This window comes from Bidens hawaiensis, unplaced genomic scaffold, assembly GCF_021521415.1.
Source record: "Bidens hawaiensis isolate Kalapana, Puna unplaced genomic scaffold, B.hawaiensis_p1.1 tig00000820_1, whole genome shotgun sequence".
Lineage (NCBI taxonomy): Eukaryota > Viridiplantae > Streptophyta > Magnoliopsida > Asterales > Asteraceae > Bidens > Bidens hawaiensis.
The window spans coordinates 2,460,540-2,479,923 of record NW_027491048.1 but is presented as its reverse complement, the minus strand read 5'-3'; the positions used below and the strand labels follow the sequence as shown (position 1 = coordinate 2,479,923).

At 35.7% G+C, this 19,384-nt stretch overlaps 1 protein-coding gene across 1 annotated transcript; it reads left to right on the top strand.

Annotated features, from left to right (window-relative positions):
- The first annotated feature begins 10,892 nt into the window (after positions 1-10,892).
- Positions 10,893-18,286, top strand: LOC143542423 (protein SHORT ROOT IN SALT MEDIUM 1-like). Its single transcript, XM_077035014.1, has 21 exons — positions 10,893-10,953; positions 11,056-11,156; positions 12,794-12,910; positions 12,983-13,059; positions 13,254-13,859; positions 13,956-14,001; positions 14,357-14,449; positions 14,533-14,588; positions 14,674-14,788; positions 14,879-15,090; positions 15,177-15,240; positions 15,317-15,490; positions 15,583-15,613; positions 15,709-16,733; positions 16,810-16,884; positions 16,961-17,035; positions 17,127-17,448; positions 17,554-17,726; positions 17,831-17,872; positions 17,962-18,024; positions 18,177-18,286. The coding sequence occupies exons 2-21, from the start codon at positions 11,097-11,099 to the stop codon at positions 18,264-18,266; spliced, it is 3,516 nt and encodes a 1,171-aa protein (XP_076891129.1). The 5' UTR covers positions 10,893-10,953; positions 11,056-11,096; the 3' UTR covers positions 18,267-18,286.
- The last annotated feature ends 1,098 nt before the right edge of the window (positions 18,287-19,384 follow it).

Below are 19,384 nucleotides of genomic sequence, written 5' to 3'. Positions count from 1 at the left end.
GGTGGCGCATGTAGTTGTCTGCTTACCTGTCTATCTGTTGTAATGAGATCATTTTGTTTTTTAAAAATAATAAAAAAAGTCATCTATCACTTATTAATTAATTTATATATACGCTTAATTATTTTTATAAATTATGAGAAAATTTAACTATCCTAAGCTCGGATGTACAATGTGAAGTTAATGCATGCAATCAAAAAGAGACAAAAGTTAAATATACTTAAGCTTGGATTCGATAACTAAATGAACTTTATTTGAGATTCAGACTCAGATTGAGCACGAAATAGCACGAATCAATTCGAGTTTTTTTTCGAGCCAATCTTATTTTTTAAATATTTAAATAAGACATTTTTTTTACTATCTTTTACTTTTCATGCTATAGGTGATGACTTTTTTTATCCATTATGTACAAGTATTTATATGATTTTAGGAATGAATACGTTACACCTGATTTTTTATGCCTTTTGCTTATACTAGTTTCGAGCATCTATTGTTTTTATCTTTGGTATGGTTAAAAGATTTATTGTAAATACAAATAATGTGAAAGTTGGATAGCATGTTTTAATGTATTTATAGTTGTGTAGCTTGCTTGTTTAAAAGCTTTTTACAATATGTAGTAATATTTTTGTATAAGATTTTTAAAAAATGATAATCTGAATATAAATTCATAATTTTCATTGTAGTAAACAAGTTTGTAAAATAAATTATATGTATAATCATTTTTCGTAGATCGTACGTGGTTTAATATATTATATATGCTTTTATAAAAATGAACTAACAAAAACAAACACATATGAATACAAATATATAAATATTTTGTGCACGTATGTGTATGTTTATCTATATATGCTCATTTATCACCTAAAATAATGCAAACAAAATTTATTTTCTTATAACGATTAAATGTATTTGTTTGGTATGTTAAAATTAAACAAACTAGTTCGGTCCGTTATGAGTCGTAGTCACGTCAACTACAAAATTATGCATAATTATAACATCAACAATAGATTCTTGACACCTCAAAGTTGTGCAACGGAAGCTTTTACTTTCATTAAAGAAATAACTTAATAAACACAATATAATAATATTATACTATATTCGGATTTTGTGATCATTACATGCTACCTTTACTTTGAAATTCTTTGGTGTCATTTTCCTTGGTAGACATACATAAAGATGTTATTATATATCCATAGTTCCATACACACCAATTTATATTCCGTTGAAATACATAATTATTAAAAATAAGTGTAACATGTTTTTAACGGTGACGAAAGGAGCGACGAATCCAAGCTTTTTGAGTGGGGGCAAAAGGCGAACTTGTTAAAATAGGTTAAACACGTTAAAAAGCCAATACACGTGTAAACGCATTATGGTGAACACAATCGACAATTTAAGTTTTAAAAGACCTTATAATCTTTTCTTATATGCAACTTTGGAAAGCAGGTCAAGATTCCAAAAATGTAATTTCAAGAAACATGAGGCATGTAATGCGTTAAGATGTTTTGTCATGAAGATTATTGAGATGTAGAAACTATTTTAGACATGAAATCTCTTGAATTTGAAGAATCAAAACCATTAAGCAAATAAAAAACCGTTTTATAAGACATAAGTACTACACACTAACCCATTAATTTAACCTTAGTAGAAGTCCAACGTCTTAAATATGCATAAAATATTGAATATACTGTAAAAATCACTATAGACATACAAATTAAGAAACATGATCAAATGCATTTTATTCTTAACATGGAAACGGTGAGAACCAATTTGCTGTTATTATTAGCTTTATTTTTATAGGTGTTTGCTGTTATTTTTTGTTCGTATATGCTAATTTTCCATTATGTGACGCTATAACTATTTGCTTATTTATATTTTGTTGTTATTATTAGATGTTTTCTTTTGTTGTTATAAGTATTTGTTGGTATTTGCTGTTATTATTTTGTTCTTAATTTTGATTCTTTTGTTGTAATTTTTAGGTTCCTTTTTTTTATATTGTTTATGTAGATTGGTACTGTAGTTGGTATTGTTTCTTACGTTCTCATTTTTTTATAAATTGGTATTATTTCCTACGTTCTCATGTTAAGATGAAAATATACATGAACCTTCCCCTACAAATTAATTTAACCTTTAATTTTAATTTACTTATGCATACATTATTTATCTTAATTTTTAATTTAAGGATTTTGTTAAATTAACATATTATAAATGTGGAATTATATTATAAAACTTTTGTATAGCTTATAAAAGATATTTTATATGCTTTATAAAAGTTAAATGAATTTAAGTAACTTTAAGTAAAGCTTAAGCTCATGTCACTTATGATAAAACTAAGTGTGTTCATTACCTGTTAAAAGCAATCGAATCACTAAACCAAACAAGTCAATCGCTTGGTTTGATGTAAAGAGTTTACTTTCAATATAATTTATGACTCAACAAACTTTTTTTCAAATAAATATACAAGCAATATAAAGTAGATACTAGCCTTAGAATATAAGAAGGAAAATAACTAAAAGCAGGTAGGACAAACCAAGACATTACAACCAAACTAAGATAAACCTACATGATCTATAAAATCCCTGACCTTTATTTTACGTCTCTTAAAACTCTTATCACCGATCATGTATCCGTATAGATGAAAGTGTAACAAATCTTTGTTAATTTGTTCATCATATGTCGGGCTGAGTTTGCTTATACTCCTTCTCCCTTACTGAAGAAACACTAAGTGACCCTGGCAGATTACGGATAATCTTAGGGTTAAATAGATGTTTCCCACGAGGGTTAGGTCCGGCAAAGATGGTTATTCTTCTGATGACCTGCAAAACAGACACCGTGAGCTCGTCACTGAGAAGGGGGGGGGGGTTCCTCCTAGTGACCACCCTCCGGCGTGAGAATCAGACTAGGTTGCTCTGAATATAAGTGTATATTAAGAGAAATAGCTAGAGAAGATAAGATAATATCAGATAATATATGATAATATAAGATAATGATACCGTTCCAAGGTGTTGGAGTATTTATAGCCGAAGGTAGGTTTCCAAGCAGGTACGGCCAGCTGTATAATATTCCTTTTCCACCAACTACAGGCTACGCACGTGCCACGATGGGGGTTGGTGAGTAGGCAGCGGCTGATAGTGACATGGCCAGCTGTATAATATTCCTTTTTCACCAACCATGGGCTGTGTACGTGCCACGATGGGAGTTGGTGGGTAGGCAGCTGCTGATAGTGACATTTTGTACTAGAGCGTGCTCCTCCTCGTACTGTTGTCGGTGAGCTGTCACCCTGTGATTGGTTCATGGGCTGCTTAGGTCAGATCTTGTCTATTTTGTCCATACCTTGGCAGGTATAGTACAAAAGATCTTCCAGAAGCGTAAGGACTGGCTCATTTGGGCGGGAGTATTCCCGCCCTGCTCATTCCTTCTTCAGGTGACTACTGAATTATTAAGAGTTAGTGCCTTGTGCGTGTAGCCTTACTATTAGTGCGGGTAGCCTTCCCTCATGGCTTGTATCCGCAGCTGCGGGAACAGGCGGGGTACTTTACCACTGGGAGGCTTTTCCTGCGGGAACAGCTGGCGTACTACGTGTAAGGTCTTCATCTCTCTGAGCATGGTGGGTCATGCGGAACCAGTTGGTTTTTGCGCAGACGTACCTTTTCAAGGTGTGTCTTGTGGGTCCAACTGGACTTTGCTGGGACCTACCTCTTCAAGTCCCCCCAGTCCATTGTTCTTCTCATGAGTTGTTAATAAGTGAGGTGAACTTTTGGACTATAAGCAAGGGGTTTTAAAGAGGGTTTTTGTTTTTTAAGGTTTTCCGTGGGGATTCTTCCCGCAGTTTTCCTAATGTCACTTGCAGAAATTCCCGATTTTTCTGCCTGATCATTGGTTATGATGCGGGTAGGTGTTTAACCCCTTTGCACGTCGGGAGCGTTGAGTTTCACTTGCATGGATTCTTCACGAGGTTTTGGTAGTTTTGTACATAGTGATCAGTTATGTTAAACTACCAATTCCATCTTGAAGCTTCAAACAATCTAATTCTCAACGTTCCCGTCATGCGGAGGTGTTATTTCTCTTTCCGCGAGCATGGTCCATAAGATCCTTCTTGGCTTCAATTCCCTGCAAGTGCTAAGTATGTGAAGGGTTTCGCCTTGACACTGTACCCGCACTTGTCTTACGGTTTCTTGTTTCCCAAGGTATCTTGTTAGCTTTGATTCCCTGCAAGTGCTAAGTATGTGAAGGGTTTCGCCTTGACACTGTACCCGCACTCGTCTTATGGTTTCTCGCTTTCCAAGGTAAGGGGGTATATTCCCTCTTATTTTTGAATCTTTGAATCTTTTTGAATCTTTTTGAAATTCGAAGAGTTGGTGAAAGGATAAGAACAGTCCAAACTGTTGAAGGGACGTTAGCGTCGTCCGACGGTTTCTTCTGACAGTTTCAGGACGTGCAGGAAGTTATGGCGACGTGACAGTATATGGTCATTCCAGACGCTTTTTCAGGCGCGTGGGCACGAGTTTTCGGGCGCGTGGGCGCAAATTTTACGGCACGCGTCCTGTCGACAGCTGTTGCCAGCTTGCTTTCCACGTGTCGTCGTCTCATTGCGCCTGCGCTTTTCTCTCTCCGCATTAAATTCATCGCATTCATTGCGATGAGTATATAAAGGGGGGAGAGAAAAGCGCATATACTCATCGCAATGAATGAGATGCATTTAATGAAGTGAAAGTGTGAGTTGAGATGCATCCTCTCCCCCCTTTATATACTCATCGCAATGAATGCGATGAATTTAATGCGGAGAGAGAAAATGGCAGGCGCAATGAGACGACGACACGTGGAAAGCAAGCTGGCAACAGCTGTCGACAGGACGCGTGCCGTAAAATTCGCGCCCACGCGCCCGAAAACTCGCGCCCACGCGCCTGAAAAAGCGTCTGGAATGACCATATACTGTCACGTCGCCATAACTTCCTGCACGTCCTGAAACTGTCAGAAGAAACCGTCGGACGACGCTAACGTCCCTTCAACAGTTTGGACTGTTCTTATCCTTTCACCAACTCTTCGAATTTCAAAAAGATTCAAAGATTCAAAAATAAGAGGGAATATACCCCCTTACCTTGGAAAGCGAGAAACCATAAGACGAGTGCGGGTACAGTGTCAAGGCGAAACCCTTCACATACTTAGCACTTGCAGGGAATCAAAGCTAACAAGATACCTTGGGAAACAAGAAACCGTAAGACAAGTGCGGGTACAGTGTCAAGGCGAAACCCTTCACATACTTAGCACTTGCAGGGAATTGAAGCCAAGAAGGATCTTATGGACCATGCTCGCGGAAAGAGAAATAACACCTCCGCATGACGGGAACGTTGAGAATTAGATTGTTTGAAGCTTCAATATGGAATTGGTAGTTTAACATAACTGATCACTATGTCCAAAACTACCAAAACCTCGTGAAGAATCCATGCAAGTGAAACTCAACGCTCCCGACGTGCAAAGGGGTTAAACACCTACCCGCATCATAACCAATGATCAGGCAGAAAAATCGGGAATTTCTGCAAGTGACATTAGGAAAACTGCGGGAAGAATCCCCACAGAAAACCTTAAAAAACAAAAACCCTCTTTAAAACCCCTTGCTTATAGTCCAAAAGTTCACCTCACTTATTAAAAACTCATGAGAAGAACAATGGACTGGGGGGACTTGAAGAGGTAGGTCCCAGCAAAGTCCAGTTGGACCCACAAGACACATCTTGAAAAGGTACGTCTGCGCAAAGACCAACTGGTTCCGCAGGACCCACCATGCTCAGAGAGATGAAGACCTCACGCGTAGTACGCCAGCTGTTCCCGCAGGAAAAGCCTCCCAGTGGTAAAGTACCCCGCCTGTTCCCGCAGCTGCGGATACAAGCCATGAGGGAAGGCTACCCGCACTAATAGTAAGGCTACACGCACAAGGCACTAACTCTTAATAATTCAGTAGTCACCTGAAGAAGGAATGAGCAGGGCGGGAATACTCCCGCCCAAATGAGCCAGTCCTTACGCTTCTGGAAGATCTTTTGTACTATACCTGCCAAGGTATGGACAAAATAGACAAGATCTGACCTAAGCAGCCCATGAACCAATCACAGGGTGACAGCTCACCGACAACAGTACGAGGAGGAGCACGCTCTAGTACAAAATGTCACTATCAGCCGCTGCCTACCCACCAACTCCCATCGTGGCACGTACACAGCCCATGGTTGGTGAAAAAGGAATATTATACAGCTGGCCATGTCACTATCAGCCGCTGCCTACTCACCAACCCCCATCGTGGCACGTGCGTAGCCTGTAGTTGGTGGAAAAGGAATATTATACAGCTGGCCGTACCTGCTTGGAAACCTACCTTCGGCTATAAATACTCCAACACCTTGGAACGGTATCATTATCTTATATTATCATATATTATCTGATATTATCTTATCTTCTCTAGCTATTTCTCTTAATATACACTTATATTCAGAGCAACCTAGTCTGATTCTCACGCCGGAGGGTGGTCACAAGGAGGAACCCCCCCCCCCTTCTTAGTGACGAGCTCACGGTGTCTGTTTTGCAGGTCATCAGAAGAATAACCATCTTTGTCGGACCTAACCCTCGTGGGAAACATCTATTTAACCCTAAGATTATCCGTAATCTGCCGGGGTCACTTAGTGTTTCTTCACTTACAATGTGGGGGTCTCCACACTTCTTACCCACTCCCACTTAACTTCGCGGCACATGTCTAGACCATCCCAATCTATCTATTATCTTATTTGAAATACTTTCCATCTTAGTTTCCTCGCAAATTTTCATTCGTTACGTCGTCCAACCTTCTATGGCCATACATCCACCACAACATCCTTATTATTGTTATGTATAACCTCTGATGGGTGAGAAATTAGTTTCCAATAGCATAGATGAATAGACCACCAACATACAAAATTTGCCTTTTTATGTCAATACACGTCCAAGGAATCACTATTTTCTCAAGATTATCTCAAAGTACTTAACCAGGCATGCTATCATAAGCCTTTTCAATTTTGATGAAAATTGTTTGCAACTATGACGTTTTTCCCCTATATTTTTTTCGTTAGTATTCTTTAAAGTGTTTTTGTCTTCGTAGTAGATCATCATAACACAAATACAACTAACAACCGAAACATAAGTTTCCCATACAATTCATTCCTTGATAACATGTCTCACAGTTTCATGGTAAAACTTATGAGATTAATCCTGTATTGTTACCACAACGTTGCCTATCCTTTGTTCTTGTAGATTCGGATAAATAACTACTCACCCTTAGATATAACCATCGACTGCTTTGAAAATAACACTGACAAATATGTTAGCCACTGAATTCCTTCTGTCACCAAACACTTCCACGCCTCAAAAGGACAACAAACAGTCGAACCGCCTTAACCCTTCTCGTCTTTCTAAGGTTCTCTTATTCTATTTTTATGGTGATATTTAAGAAATTATATTTATATATATATATAGGGGATGTATCATGCGAGAAATCAAGTTACAGCGAGAAGTGCGAGAAATCAGTATGGACCATTGATTATGTGTAATCAATGGATTAGAAAAGTTATGACAAACTTGTAATTATGAAGATATTAATCTACCAATATATTAATAAAGAAGGGTAGTTTGATATTTGTTTTGGAGACTTTTCAAAGAGAAACTTAAGTAATTAATAGCATTTATTTGTTATTATTACTAACTAATTGAAGTTATTAATAATTGTTATTTTTTAATTCATGTTATCAATTAAACTAATGTAATTTTAATCAAATACTATAATCTATTCAATCATAATTCTTAAAATGGTGTAATTCTTAACGTGTGTAGTTTCATTTATGTATTGTGTATGTTCATAGATATACTGTGTAGGTGGTATTTCGAATGACGTATGTGTAATATTTATTATGTGTAGCTTCATTTATGTACTGTGTAGGTTCGTATATGTACTATGTATGTGGTATTTCGAATTGTGTAATTATAATTTTATTCATGTGTATGTTCATTATGTACTGTGTAAGTTTATCGATACAATTGAATCCAAGAACTATTATTTGGATACATGTATAAAATTCAAATTACGAGAATAGAAAAATAATATTGATAAATCAACAAAATTGAATTTGATAACATAAAAAAACAAGAATTTAATTTAGGTTGATTTGAATATGTTCTAAAAAATATATAGACAAATTATTTGTAACTTCTCCATACATTATGACCTACCAAATATGAAAAAAATGCATATTTTAATATAAAATCCTTAAAATTAAATAAAAGAAAAAATGTGATTGGTTGGATTTATTTCTCGCACTTCTCGCAATAAAAAACACTTCTGAAATATATATATATATATATATATTTGATGGGGAGGGTTATTTTGAGAACCATGGTGAGTTTTAAAAACTCAATTTTGAACCACACATTTAATTAAATGATATGAAATATGTGGCTGAGATTAAATCTAATTAAAAATTTGAAGCAGGAGAGAGAATAAGTATTTTTGATAATTACACAAGTTTAAACGTTAGTTACACATGTGTAATAAGTCGATTCGGTGTGTAAAAAATACCGTAATTTTTTGTACATCACTTACACTTACGTATTACATATGTGTAAAAAAAATTCGAAAAAAAATTGTTGCGTTGAGTTCTTAAAACTCAAAATGGTTCTCAAAAGAAATAAATCATATATATATATATATATGCTTTGTAATCATGAATATAGTATTAATTTCGTTGTTTTAATACAAACCAAATGTCATTTCAAGTAAAAAAAACAATTCAAATTGCCACCGTAAAAACCAAACTGATAAACAGCCAACCTGTAAAACACTACGACCAACTACCCTATCAAACCAACCAATTTAGTTTCTTCTTTCTTATGAACTGTAGTCATAGGAGACCCAATTAAAAATCTCATAAAAAACCATCTAAGCAGATCATATTATACAACTAGAGGTGTAAATGAGTCGAATCGCTGAAAATGACGCTAAAATATACGATCTCTTTATTCTTCGTGATATTGACCACATTTTTGATTCCTATTTGCATTTTAGTGGGTTGGTCTGGTATGAGAAGTTATGGGAAAGAGTATATTACAACATCTCTAATTTGGGAATGATCGGACATTCAGACCCAATTCAATTCAGTGAGATCTTTCATTCACATTTTTTTCCACCAAAAACGTTTTATAAAACTTTTTGGCTCCCGAATTTCACGATCAACAAGCAATCAATATTTCACGATTAAGGGTGTTCATTGATTGTTGTTTTGTCTAATTCAATAATACTGCTTATCCTAGTGAGTTTATGGACCCAATGAACCATAAACTTCTCAAGCTCAAGCATTTACTTTTCTAGTTAGCGATCAACGTGTTGGGGCTAACGTGGGATCTGCTCAAGGGCCTAGCGGTTTAGGTACAATTTTAATATTAATACGTTTCCCGACCGGAGAAGTAATTTTTGAAGGAGAAATTATGCTTTTTGGTAGGTTTGGCAATCTTGACCCAAACCCTTTCAAATGAGTCAATTTGAGTTGCTTTAAAAGTTAAATGAGTTGGTTTGGGTAAAAGGTTTTAAATAAATGGGTCAAAATGAGTCATTTGAAATTCCATCCTTTTATTTTCGGGTCAAAATGGGTCGACAAGTTCAAAGAAATGGGTCGATGTGGGTTAGTGTCCTAAAGAAATGTGACAGGTTTCGGATCGGAACGGGTTTTCGTACAAGACAGGTTTCGGCACGAAACGAGTTTCAGACCAGAACGGGTTCGGTTCAGGTTTCAAGTCAACACGAGTTTTCACCCGTGACGTGTTGGGTTTTGGTTTCTTTTGTTTCTTTCTAGTTGATTCCGGACTCGTTTTTGTTCGGTTTTCAGTTTTGTTTTTGTTCGGTTTGAATTCTTTTACTTTCGTTTTGATTGATTTTTTCGATTTCGATTGATGTGGTCCGGTTTTGCCTTTTTGTTTCTTTGTTTCATTTTTGTCGATTCTTTCGGTTTCGGTTCAATTCTAGATAGTTTTTTTTTTTTTTATTGAAAGAGGACAACGTATGAAACATTTTAGTGTTTTTACTTTTTTCGCTTATGGTTTATATTTTGAGTTATAATTTTATTTTATTATTTTTGAATATTTTTTTGATGGTTTTTGATCTTAATAGAAATCCCTAAAAAATCAAACAAAATAATTAAAAAAATCATAACTTAAAATATAAGTAAAAAACGAAAAATCTAAAAAAACTAAAAAGTTTCCGCCGTTATTCTCGTTCACAGAAAAAAAAAAAAAAAACCTTAAAACCCGGTTTGACCCTAACCTATTTTGACCCAAACCAAAACAACCCTGTTTTTAATTAACTCGTTTTGACCCAAACTCATTTTGACTCATACTCGTTTTGACCCATGACTCGTTCGACCTAACCCAACCAATTTGCCACCTCTACTTTTTGGGATTTGCTTGCTCTTTGGTTAGAACCTCTAAGGGGCCCAAAAGGGCTGGACTTGAGTCGGCCGAAAAAAGACATACAACCTTGGCAAAAACGTAGATGCTCCTTTAGTTTCTTTAAATTTCACATATAAAATAGCCACCGAAATCAATGCAGTTAATTAATTACGCGTCTCCTAAAAGTCGGCTACTTAGGGATTGCTTATTTTCACCAACTTATAACTTATAAACTTTTTAAAAAGTAATAAAGTGTTTAGGATTGCTTATATTGTGAGAAAAAAAGTTTCATAAATTACACTTTTGTAACTTATTAACTTAATGAAAAATCATAAGAAGGCAAAATAAAGAATCCCAAACCAAACCGGGCCCTATTTCCAAAGGCCCTATTATGGGCCTTCAAATTGGTGTCAGTGTGTCACTGACGATACACATTACACAACTACTGCCTACTGGTATTCATTTGAGTGATCGAGTTCGTCTAAAAGCTACCGGCAACTGGCTTTACAGGTACCGTCAGTCCCCGTACATCTTCACGTTAGCTTAAGCCGATTCCATAACCATCAAATTTAGGGTTTAGAATTCGAATTTTAATATCAAAACGTTTTGTAGGTTGTTTGAGCTTCTAATTTGTGTGACGTGAAGAAGAAATTATGCATCCTTCGAGAGTGAATGGTGCGTATGGCCACCCAAACACACAGCAGCCATACTCTGTAAGATTGTTATATCTTCATCTGTTTGTCTAAAGTTAACGTACAGATTAAATTGACGTGCTAACGGTCAGAATCAAGTAGTGTAATTATATATACAAGTAGAGTAATTATTGTAATTATATTATGTTGTATATATAATTACACTACTTGATTTGAACAGTTAGCACGTTGATTTAATTTGTATTTGATCCAAACCTTGTATATATATATATTTATATAAATAGCAATTTAACACTAACAATTAGGTATACGCTTCTACTATTAACGAATTAATCGTTTGCAACTTACAAAACACTAACAATTGTAATAAGTAGGAATTGATTAAGACTTGAAAGTTTAAACACTGACATGAAACATTAAAAATTGGCAATTAAGACTTAAAAAACTGATATCGGAAAAATCGGTGATTTATCGATATTATGCTAGAGGTCCGGAACCCTTATAGAATTGATAACATAAAACATTAAAAATTAACAATTAAGATTTAAAAAACTTATATCGGAAAAATCGGTGATTTATTGATATTATGCTATAGAGGTCCGAAACCGCTCTAGCATTGATAACCTAAAATATTAAAAATTGACAATTAAGACTTAAAAAACTGATTGGAAAAATCGGTGGTATATCGATATTCTGCTAGAGGTCTGAAACCGCTATAGCATTGGTATTGACCGCATAGAATTATTTTATATTTTTATGTTGTGGTATATGGATTGAAAACATGTTAGTATGTGACTTGTTTGGGAATCAATTTGGCTGAGAGTTAAGAATGATTTTTTTTTTTAATTTTGAGAAAATGAGTATCGGGACCGGTTTTTTTTTATCTGCAATTGGTTTTGAGGTTAATTTATTGGCTAAACGGATATAATTTAGTGTTTATGTTTTGAGAAACTGTTCATTTAGAGATATTCGCATAGTTGCTCATGAGTTCAGAATCCACATGGGGCATCATGAATGTTACAATAATGTTTATTGTTTTAAGTGTTTTGTTATAAATGAATGTAACTATCACTTTTCTTTTTTGTTTTGGAGGATTAATTTGCATCCTGTTTTCTTACAAAATAGGGTTATAACTTTCTGAATTTGTTCCTAATAGGTTCGGTCACTAATTGGTATGATTCAAGATTAAAAAAAAATAAGCTCTACAAGTTTAGTTGCTAAACTAGCAAAGTTTTCATAAGATGTTGCTTTAAAGAAGTTCACATCTTTAATCAACTACAGTTTATAGAATATATTGGAGACATGTTTCTGAAAACTATAACTCTACTTTTTCAACGAATAGATGCAAATTAATCTTCCAGATTCGAAAGGAATGTAATGGTTACATTAATTTATAACAAACAATAAGCATTATTGTAATATTCAGGTTGAGCCTATGTGGATTTTAAATTTGAGTGCGACAATGTGATAATCAAGATGAATAACTTTTCAAAAATAAACACTATTTTTTTTAATATATATATTTTTTTCATGTTCCCTCTAGATTTTCCCTTTAGGTGGGATGTTAATTTGTATGTTTGTCTTTTAATGTTCTATTCTGAATTCTCTACTTAAATGAAACAAGTCACTGCTATTTCCCTATATGTTTTTTTTTATAAATTATTTGTGTTTCGTAACTTTTCATTGTTTTGGTGAAGTCTGATGGTGCTTCAAGGCATTCAGCTTTGTTGGGTAGGCATCCATCTACTGGAGCGCATTATGGTGGTCAATATACTTCAGTGTATGGTTCAACATCACACAACAGTGGTCTACATGTCAGTTAACTGTATCTCTTTATCTTAAATTGTTTATCAATTTATATCTATTTAACCAACGTTTCTGGATAGGCGGATATTTATGAACGTTTAGATGCAGCAACCGCACTGAGACAAGAACTGTTACAGACTGCTTCTTTAGATGTTAGGTATATAACTTTCTTAACATTTGAAGTGATAACATGTATTTATATAATATATATATAGTATATTTCATTTTGTTCATAAGTTATGATGATCAATAAGTGAGATACAGTAGATGTATACACGTGGAAATCTCGAAGTAAAAGTTGATGCGCTAATAGTATTTTGTAAAACTAAGTAGCAAAAGCGTTTCTGGCAGACAAGCTGATTATCTAGCAGCAACAGCAGGAGCCGCTCGTTGTGCGGGCCAAGAAATTTTGCCATATGGTGGTAGAATTGAAGCAGATCTTCATACTTTATCAATGATAAGTGGTACACAGCATACTACATCAATTCTAGGGGCTGCTTCAAGGAGAGAAGTGGAAGATTTGGTGTATGCTCGTGGTTCTTCTGATCCTGGTTATGGAATTAGCCTGCCACCTGGCAGGGACTATGTTCAAGGAAAGAGTCTACATGGCATATCCCTGGAATCAGCTTATTCAAGTGATGTTTTGGCACGCGCGGGCTATTCGAGGCTTGATGATCGTAAAGGTGACGCGGCGTATGCTCGGGATATTGAACGCAGAGAAGAAGATCATCGTCGGGAGATTTTACGAGAACGTGAACGGGAGCGAGAGCGAGAGCGCGAACGAGAACGGGAGCGAGAAAGGGAACATAGGAGGGAACGGGAAAGAATCTTGGAAAGGCGGGAAAGGGAAAGAGAACGGGAAATTAGGCGGGACCGGACCCCACGAAGAATCTCTAGGGACCGAGCTCGTTCCGCATCAGCAAAGCGCGGGAGGTCTGCAAGGCGGGGTTCACCTAGGTGTTGTTTGCTGCTTACTTTTAGTTCTGTATGTATAGCTGCTATTGTATTTGCAGCCTTCAAAACTAACATTGGTGTTATTCTATCATGCTGAAGGCGTCTTTCACCTGTTAAAGAAAAGCGAAGAGAATATGTATGCAAGGTAAAACGCCACATCAGACCTTTGTTGTTGACTAATCTTCTACTGAAGATCACGGTGACCTTTGTTTGATTGCTGATCTGCCTTGAGAATGGTTTTCTTAATTTACTTTATTGGTTTTCTGTTCAACATTTGGTTGAACCCTTGAGGAGATTTTCATCCATTGTTTGTTTGGTGATCGAAGGTGGTTGTTGGTCAAGTTCATGAAGATGGCTATATAATTATTTTGAAGGACAAAGACTTAAGTTTTAAAGATATTAGGGCATTTATTGAGTTTGTTAATAGTCGCCAATATATTATCTTGAATTGTTTTATTCTTTTTCCCACATTTCAGTTATTTAAGTTATTACCTTTGCAGGTTTACACATCCAATTTGGTGGCTACAGAGAGGGATTATTTATCCATCGATAAACGGTATTCTAGGCTATATGTTTCTCCGGATTGTTCCAAGGTACATGGATTTTAACTTTTTATAGATCAGCATCTTCTCCATTCTAAATTATTGACATCAACTTGAGTGATTATTTGTTTTAGGTGATTGTTAATTGGTCAAGGAAAGACCTTAACATTCCTTTTAATACCCCTATCAGGTATGGCTGCTCTTGTTTTGTTTTTATTTTCTTTTTAATATATGAAGCAACATGTGTTTTAACAATTTTTGATATTGTTGAACAGCTTTGAACATGATTTTGTGCTAGAGGAAACATCAAGTGAACATGACTCAGAATCTACCAAAACAATTACCAATGGCCATGTAATGGAAAGTGGAACTACTCGATGGAAGGTAAAGGTTGATATTTTGACCTAGTCAAAGACTTGAGTTTATTTTGGAGTGTATACTATGGTTTCATGTTTGGTCCCTTTTGCTTGTTTGGTTCAGATGATATTGATGAGTGGGCTTAGCCGTAACGCTTGGGAGGAGTTGTCATCTGAAAGAAAATATGAAGATCGCATTCCCCATCTTTGTAATATGCTTAGGTTTGCTTGTCTTAAAGACGGGAATTCTTTAATGGCAATTGGTGGTTCGTGTGACACTGTTGATGGCACTGATCCTTTAGTAGATCAATCCGCTTTAATTCAAACTATTTTGAGGTTGGTTCTTGTGCGATACTGATCAGTTTTGTTCTTATAACCTTGTACATCCTCTGTTTTCTCTAAAATCAAATTATAATCTCTAGGTATGCGAAGGACCTCACAGGACTTGACTTAAAGAACTGCCGAAACTGGAATCCATTTTCGGAGGTAATTTCAAATTTTATTTTTGTATATCTTTGTTTTGTTAATTCTTCAATTAAATTACTTGTTTTGACATTTGCAGATTCACTATGACAGAGTTGGGAAAGATGGGCTCTTTAGTCATAAGGAAATCACAGTCCTTTATATTCCTGATTTATCAGATTGCTTACCTTCAATAGATGCATGGAGAGATCAGTGGCTGGCCCACAAGAAGGTCATTGCAGAGCGAGAACGCCTGCTGACTTTAAAAAAAGAGGTATACAAAAAAGAGAAAATATTAAATGAAAATAGAGTTTATCTTAGAGCTTTTTTGGTACTAATTTAATGTTTTTCTTTGATTTTTTTTAGAAATCGCGTGAAAAGAAAGAAGCCTCAAAAGGTAATATTTAAATGAGAACAGACATGGAGGCTGTTTTTTCTGCTTAAGGGTTGTATTGTAATTTTGACTTGCATTGACATGTTAACTTTGAACAGATAAGGAGCCAAAGCCGAAAACAGATGTGAAGAATGTTGATAAAGAGGAAAAAAAGAAAGAGGCTGGATCAGTATCAAAAGTCAATGGAAAAGGAAAAGTTGATACTCCACTTAAAGCAGAGAAAGCTGGAAAAGACGGGGACACAACCGTAACTGAGAAGAAAGACGGCGACAAAACCGTAACCGAGAAGAAAGACACGGACAAAACTGTAACTGAGAAGAAAGACGGTGACAAAACCGTAACCGAGAAGAAAGACACGGACAAAACTGTAACTGAGAAGAAAGATGCGGCTGAGACAGTTGCTGAAGAGGGCAATTCTGGAAAAAAGAATGAGACGAACAATGCTTCTGGTGCTCAAACATCTGACAGTGGAAAGAAAAAGATTATCAAAAAAGTTGTTAAAAAGGATGCAGCTGAAAATGCACCCAAACAAGATGATACAACTACAGAGGTTGTTAATGAAGATGCTAAGTCATCTGGCACTCCTCTGACTGCTAAGACATCTACCAAAAAGAAAGCTATTGAAAAATCTCCAGTGGTGAAAATTGTTAAGGAAGAAGATGAAGTTAACGAACCTGAGTGTTCTGATGACAGGATAAAAAGTGAAGATGTGGCTGTTATAACTACTGCTAAAAAGAAAATAGTTAGAAAGGTTGTTAAGAAAAAAGTAGTTGCTAAGGATGTTGATATGGATAAAACAGTCAAGGAAAACGAAGCAGTGTCAACCGCAAGTGATGTCAAACCAGAGACTAACGAGGCTGCCCCACAGGATGTTGGTGGTTCAACTGAAGTTGGAAATAAAAGCGAGAAAGTTGAAGTGAAGAAAGAGAAGAAAGCTAAAGTGGAGGGTGGTTCTGACAAGAATAAGAAAGTGAATGCTGGTTCTGACAAGAATGAGAAATCGAAGGATGGGAATGTTAAAACTGAAAGCAGGGGCAAGGAGGTAAAAGATAAGAAAAAGGCTGAAGAACCACCGAGACATCCGGGGTTGTTTTTACAAACAAGAGGGAACAAGAATTCAAAAGTAATTTTTATAATCATTTGTATTGTATACAGTATGCACCGTTTACATAATTTAATCGTCACATTATCTGTAACAGTTGCGTTCATTGTCACTTTCACTGGACTCACTCTTGGATTATACTGACAAGGATACTGATGAATCAACATTTGAGGTATGCCACTTCTTAATCATCCTTGTTCTTCTTAAACTTAATAAAATTTCTTGTTAATTGAGTTTTTTTTTTGCAGCTATCTGTATTTACTGAAACATTTTATGAAATGCTTCAATATCAAATGGGTTCTCGGATATTAACTTTCCTTGAGGTCGGTTTATGTTACTTGTATAGTACTTTTGTTTAATTGTATATGGTTTATGCAGCGGTTTGCTAATGGTATGATATTTACTGTTTTATAGAAATTAAGGGTCAAATATGTGGCCAAAAGGAACCAGAAGAAGAGGCAGAGGGAAGAAGCTTCTGATAAGAAGGAAAAGGAGAACACAAAAAACTCATCATCACTAAAGCGCCAAAAAACTGAGGACGCCACTGATGAAAGCAAACCTGTTAAAACTGAAACAGTTGAAGATGAACAAGATATGGTTATTGATAACGTGGAGAACATGAAAGAAGATGAGTCAGAAAAAGATGAAGGTTCAGAAGAAGATCCGGAAGAGGATCCTAAAGAAGATGAACACATGGCCGATGCAAGTCCTAAAAATGATGCAGAAAACAAGGCAGGTTTTAGCTTTTCTAATCATTTAAGGAATCGGAGAATTTAGTGTATTTACAGTGCTGTTTCTGGTCACGCATAAAAATATTTTATGGTTTATTTACAGGAGAAAGCTGAGGAAGATAAAGCTGACGTGGACGTGAAGTCTGTAAAAAAGGACGAAAAAGTGAAAAATGAACAAGAAGATAGTGTTAAAGTGGACGCACATCGGGAGAGAAAAGAAAACTCAAAGTCGGACACGAAGAAGAAAGAATCTCTGGTTACCATTGACAAGGAGCTTCTGCAGGCATGTTAACTTCTAAATGTCATTCTAGTGAAATATTATCATTATTAGTTTTACAGAGTTATATGAATATGCCCTTTTGACACGCGATTGATTCTTTGTAACAGGCTTTTAGGTTTTTCGACCGAAATCGAGTGGGCTACATCAGGGTAACTTGAATTGTTAATTATTGATATTCACCTTTTTATGTGACATTAGCTGTTTTAACTAGTATCTTCTAATTCATATGTGTTCGCAGGTTGAAGATTTACGGCTAATGCTACATGCATTGGGAAAGTGCATGTCTCACAGGGATGTCAAGGTGAAAATGACAGCCTTGTTTAGTGTTTTTTTTTTGGGTTTCAAACTTATCACATAAACTTCTTTTGCCGGTGGGCCCATTTCAACCTTACATAAAATAAAATCTATCCCATTTTGCTCAGTTTGGTGTCATGATTTATTATTTGGATTCAGGAACTTGTACAAAGTGTACTGTTGGAGAGCAACACTGGGAGGGATGATCACATAGTTTACAATAAGTTAGTGAAAATGACTGATATCTGAGCCTGGGATTTTAGTAATTAATAGTTTAATACAATGACAGTTTTTATTCGGTGTTTGTATTTTTATTTGTAGACTTCTATTTTCATTTTTAATTTATTTTGATATTGCCAAAAGCCCAAACAGTGACGAAGTTTGGACATACACGTCGAGGGGGCTGGACTCAATATGTATGAATAAACTAGAGAGGGGTGGGCTCATTATTTCGGTCGGAAACGGTTAAATTTACACTATATATAAAAAATTTTGACAAAAAAAGGATAAATTTATAGTACCGAGCATAAAAACGGAGGGGCTGGGCTTAAAATTTCGGTCGGAAACGGGTAGATTTACACTGTTTAAAAATTTTCGGCCGAAAAAGGATAAATTTACCGTACCGAGCAAAAAACAGAGGGTGTCGGGCGATCATAAACAGGTAAATTTACACTATGTATAAAAATTTTCGGCCGAAAAAGAATAAATTTACATAACCGAGCAAAAAAACAGAGGGGGCCAGGGCCACCCCTGGCCCCAACTAAGCTACGCCACTAAGCCCAAAACCATATGGATCCAGTTTAACGTTGTGGTCTCGAGTCTCATTAACGAGATAAAGGAAATGAAATGGAGGTTTTTCCTTTCCTTTCTTCCCATACTTTCTTTCCTTCCAATTCTTTCGAAATTGGAAAGAATCTAAAAGAAAACAATCCTCTTCACTTTACTTTTTACTTCCCCTTTTTTCCTTTTCCTTTCTTTTCTTTCCTTTATTTCTCCAATCTTTTCTTTTCAATCTTTAAATTAAACTCGGGAACACAACCATCCCAATCTTGACTTAATTTTTTTAATTAAACGGTCGTAATATTCTACAATTAATGTTTTAAAAACCAGTATTATTAAAACTGGCTACTTTACCAATCAGAGTGATCTCATAAACTATAGATTGCCATACGTATAATGTATTGTATCTTATAAGCATTACTGACAATAAGGTTTATCAAGAAGATGGTGACAAAGATATTGAGGTTGAGTTAAATGAAGGCATTTGGTCCATTATTTAGATACCAAATCAATCAGAGGCGAATGATAGCCCACCGACGCGCGCCCATTTTCAACCGAAAATTGAGCTCGCCTCCTGCGTTTCCATT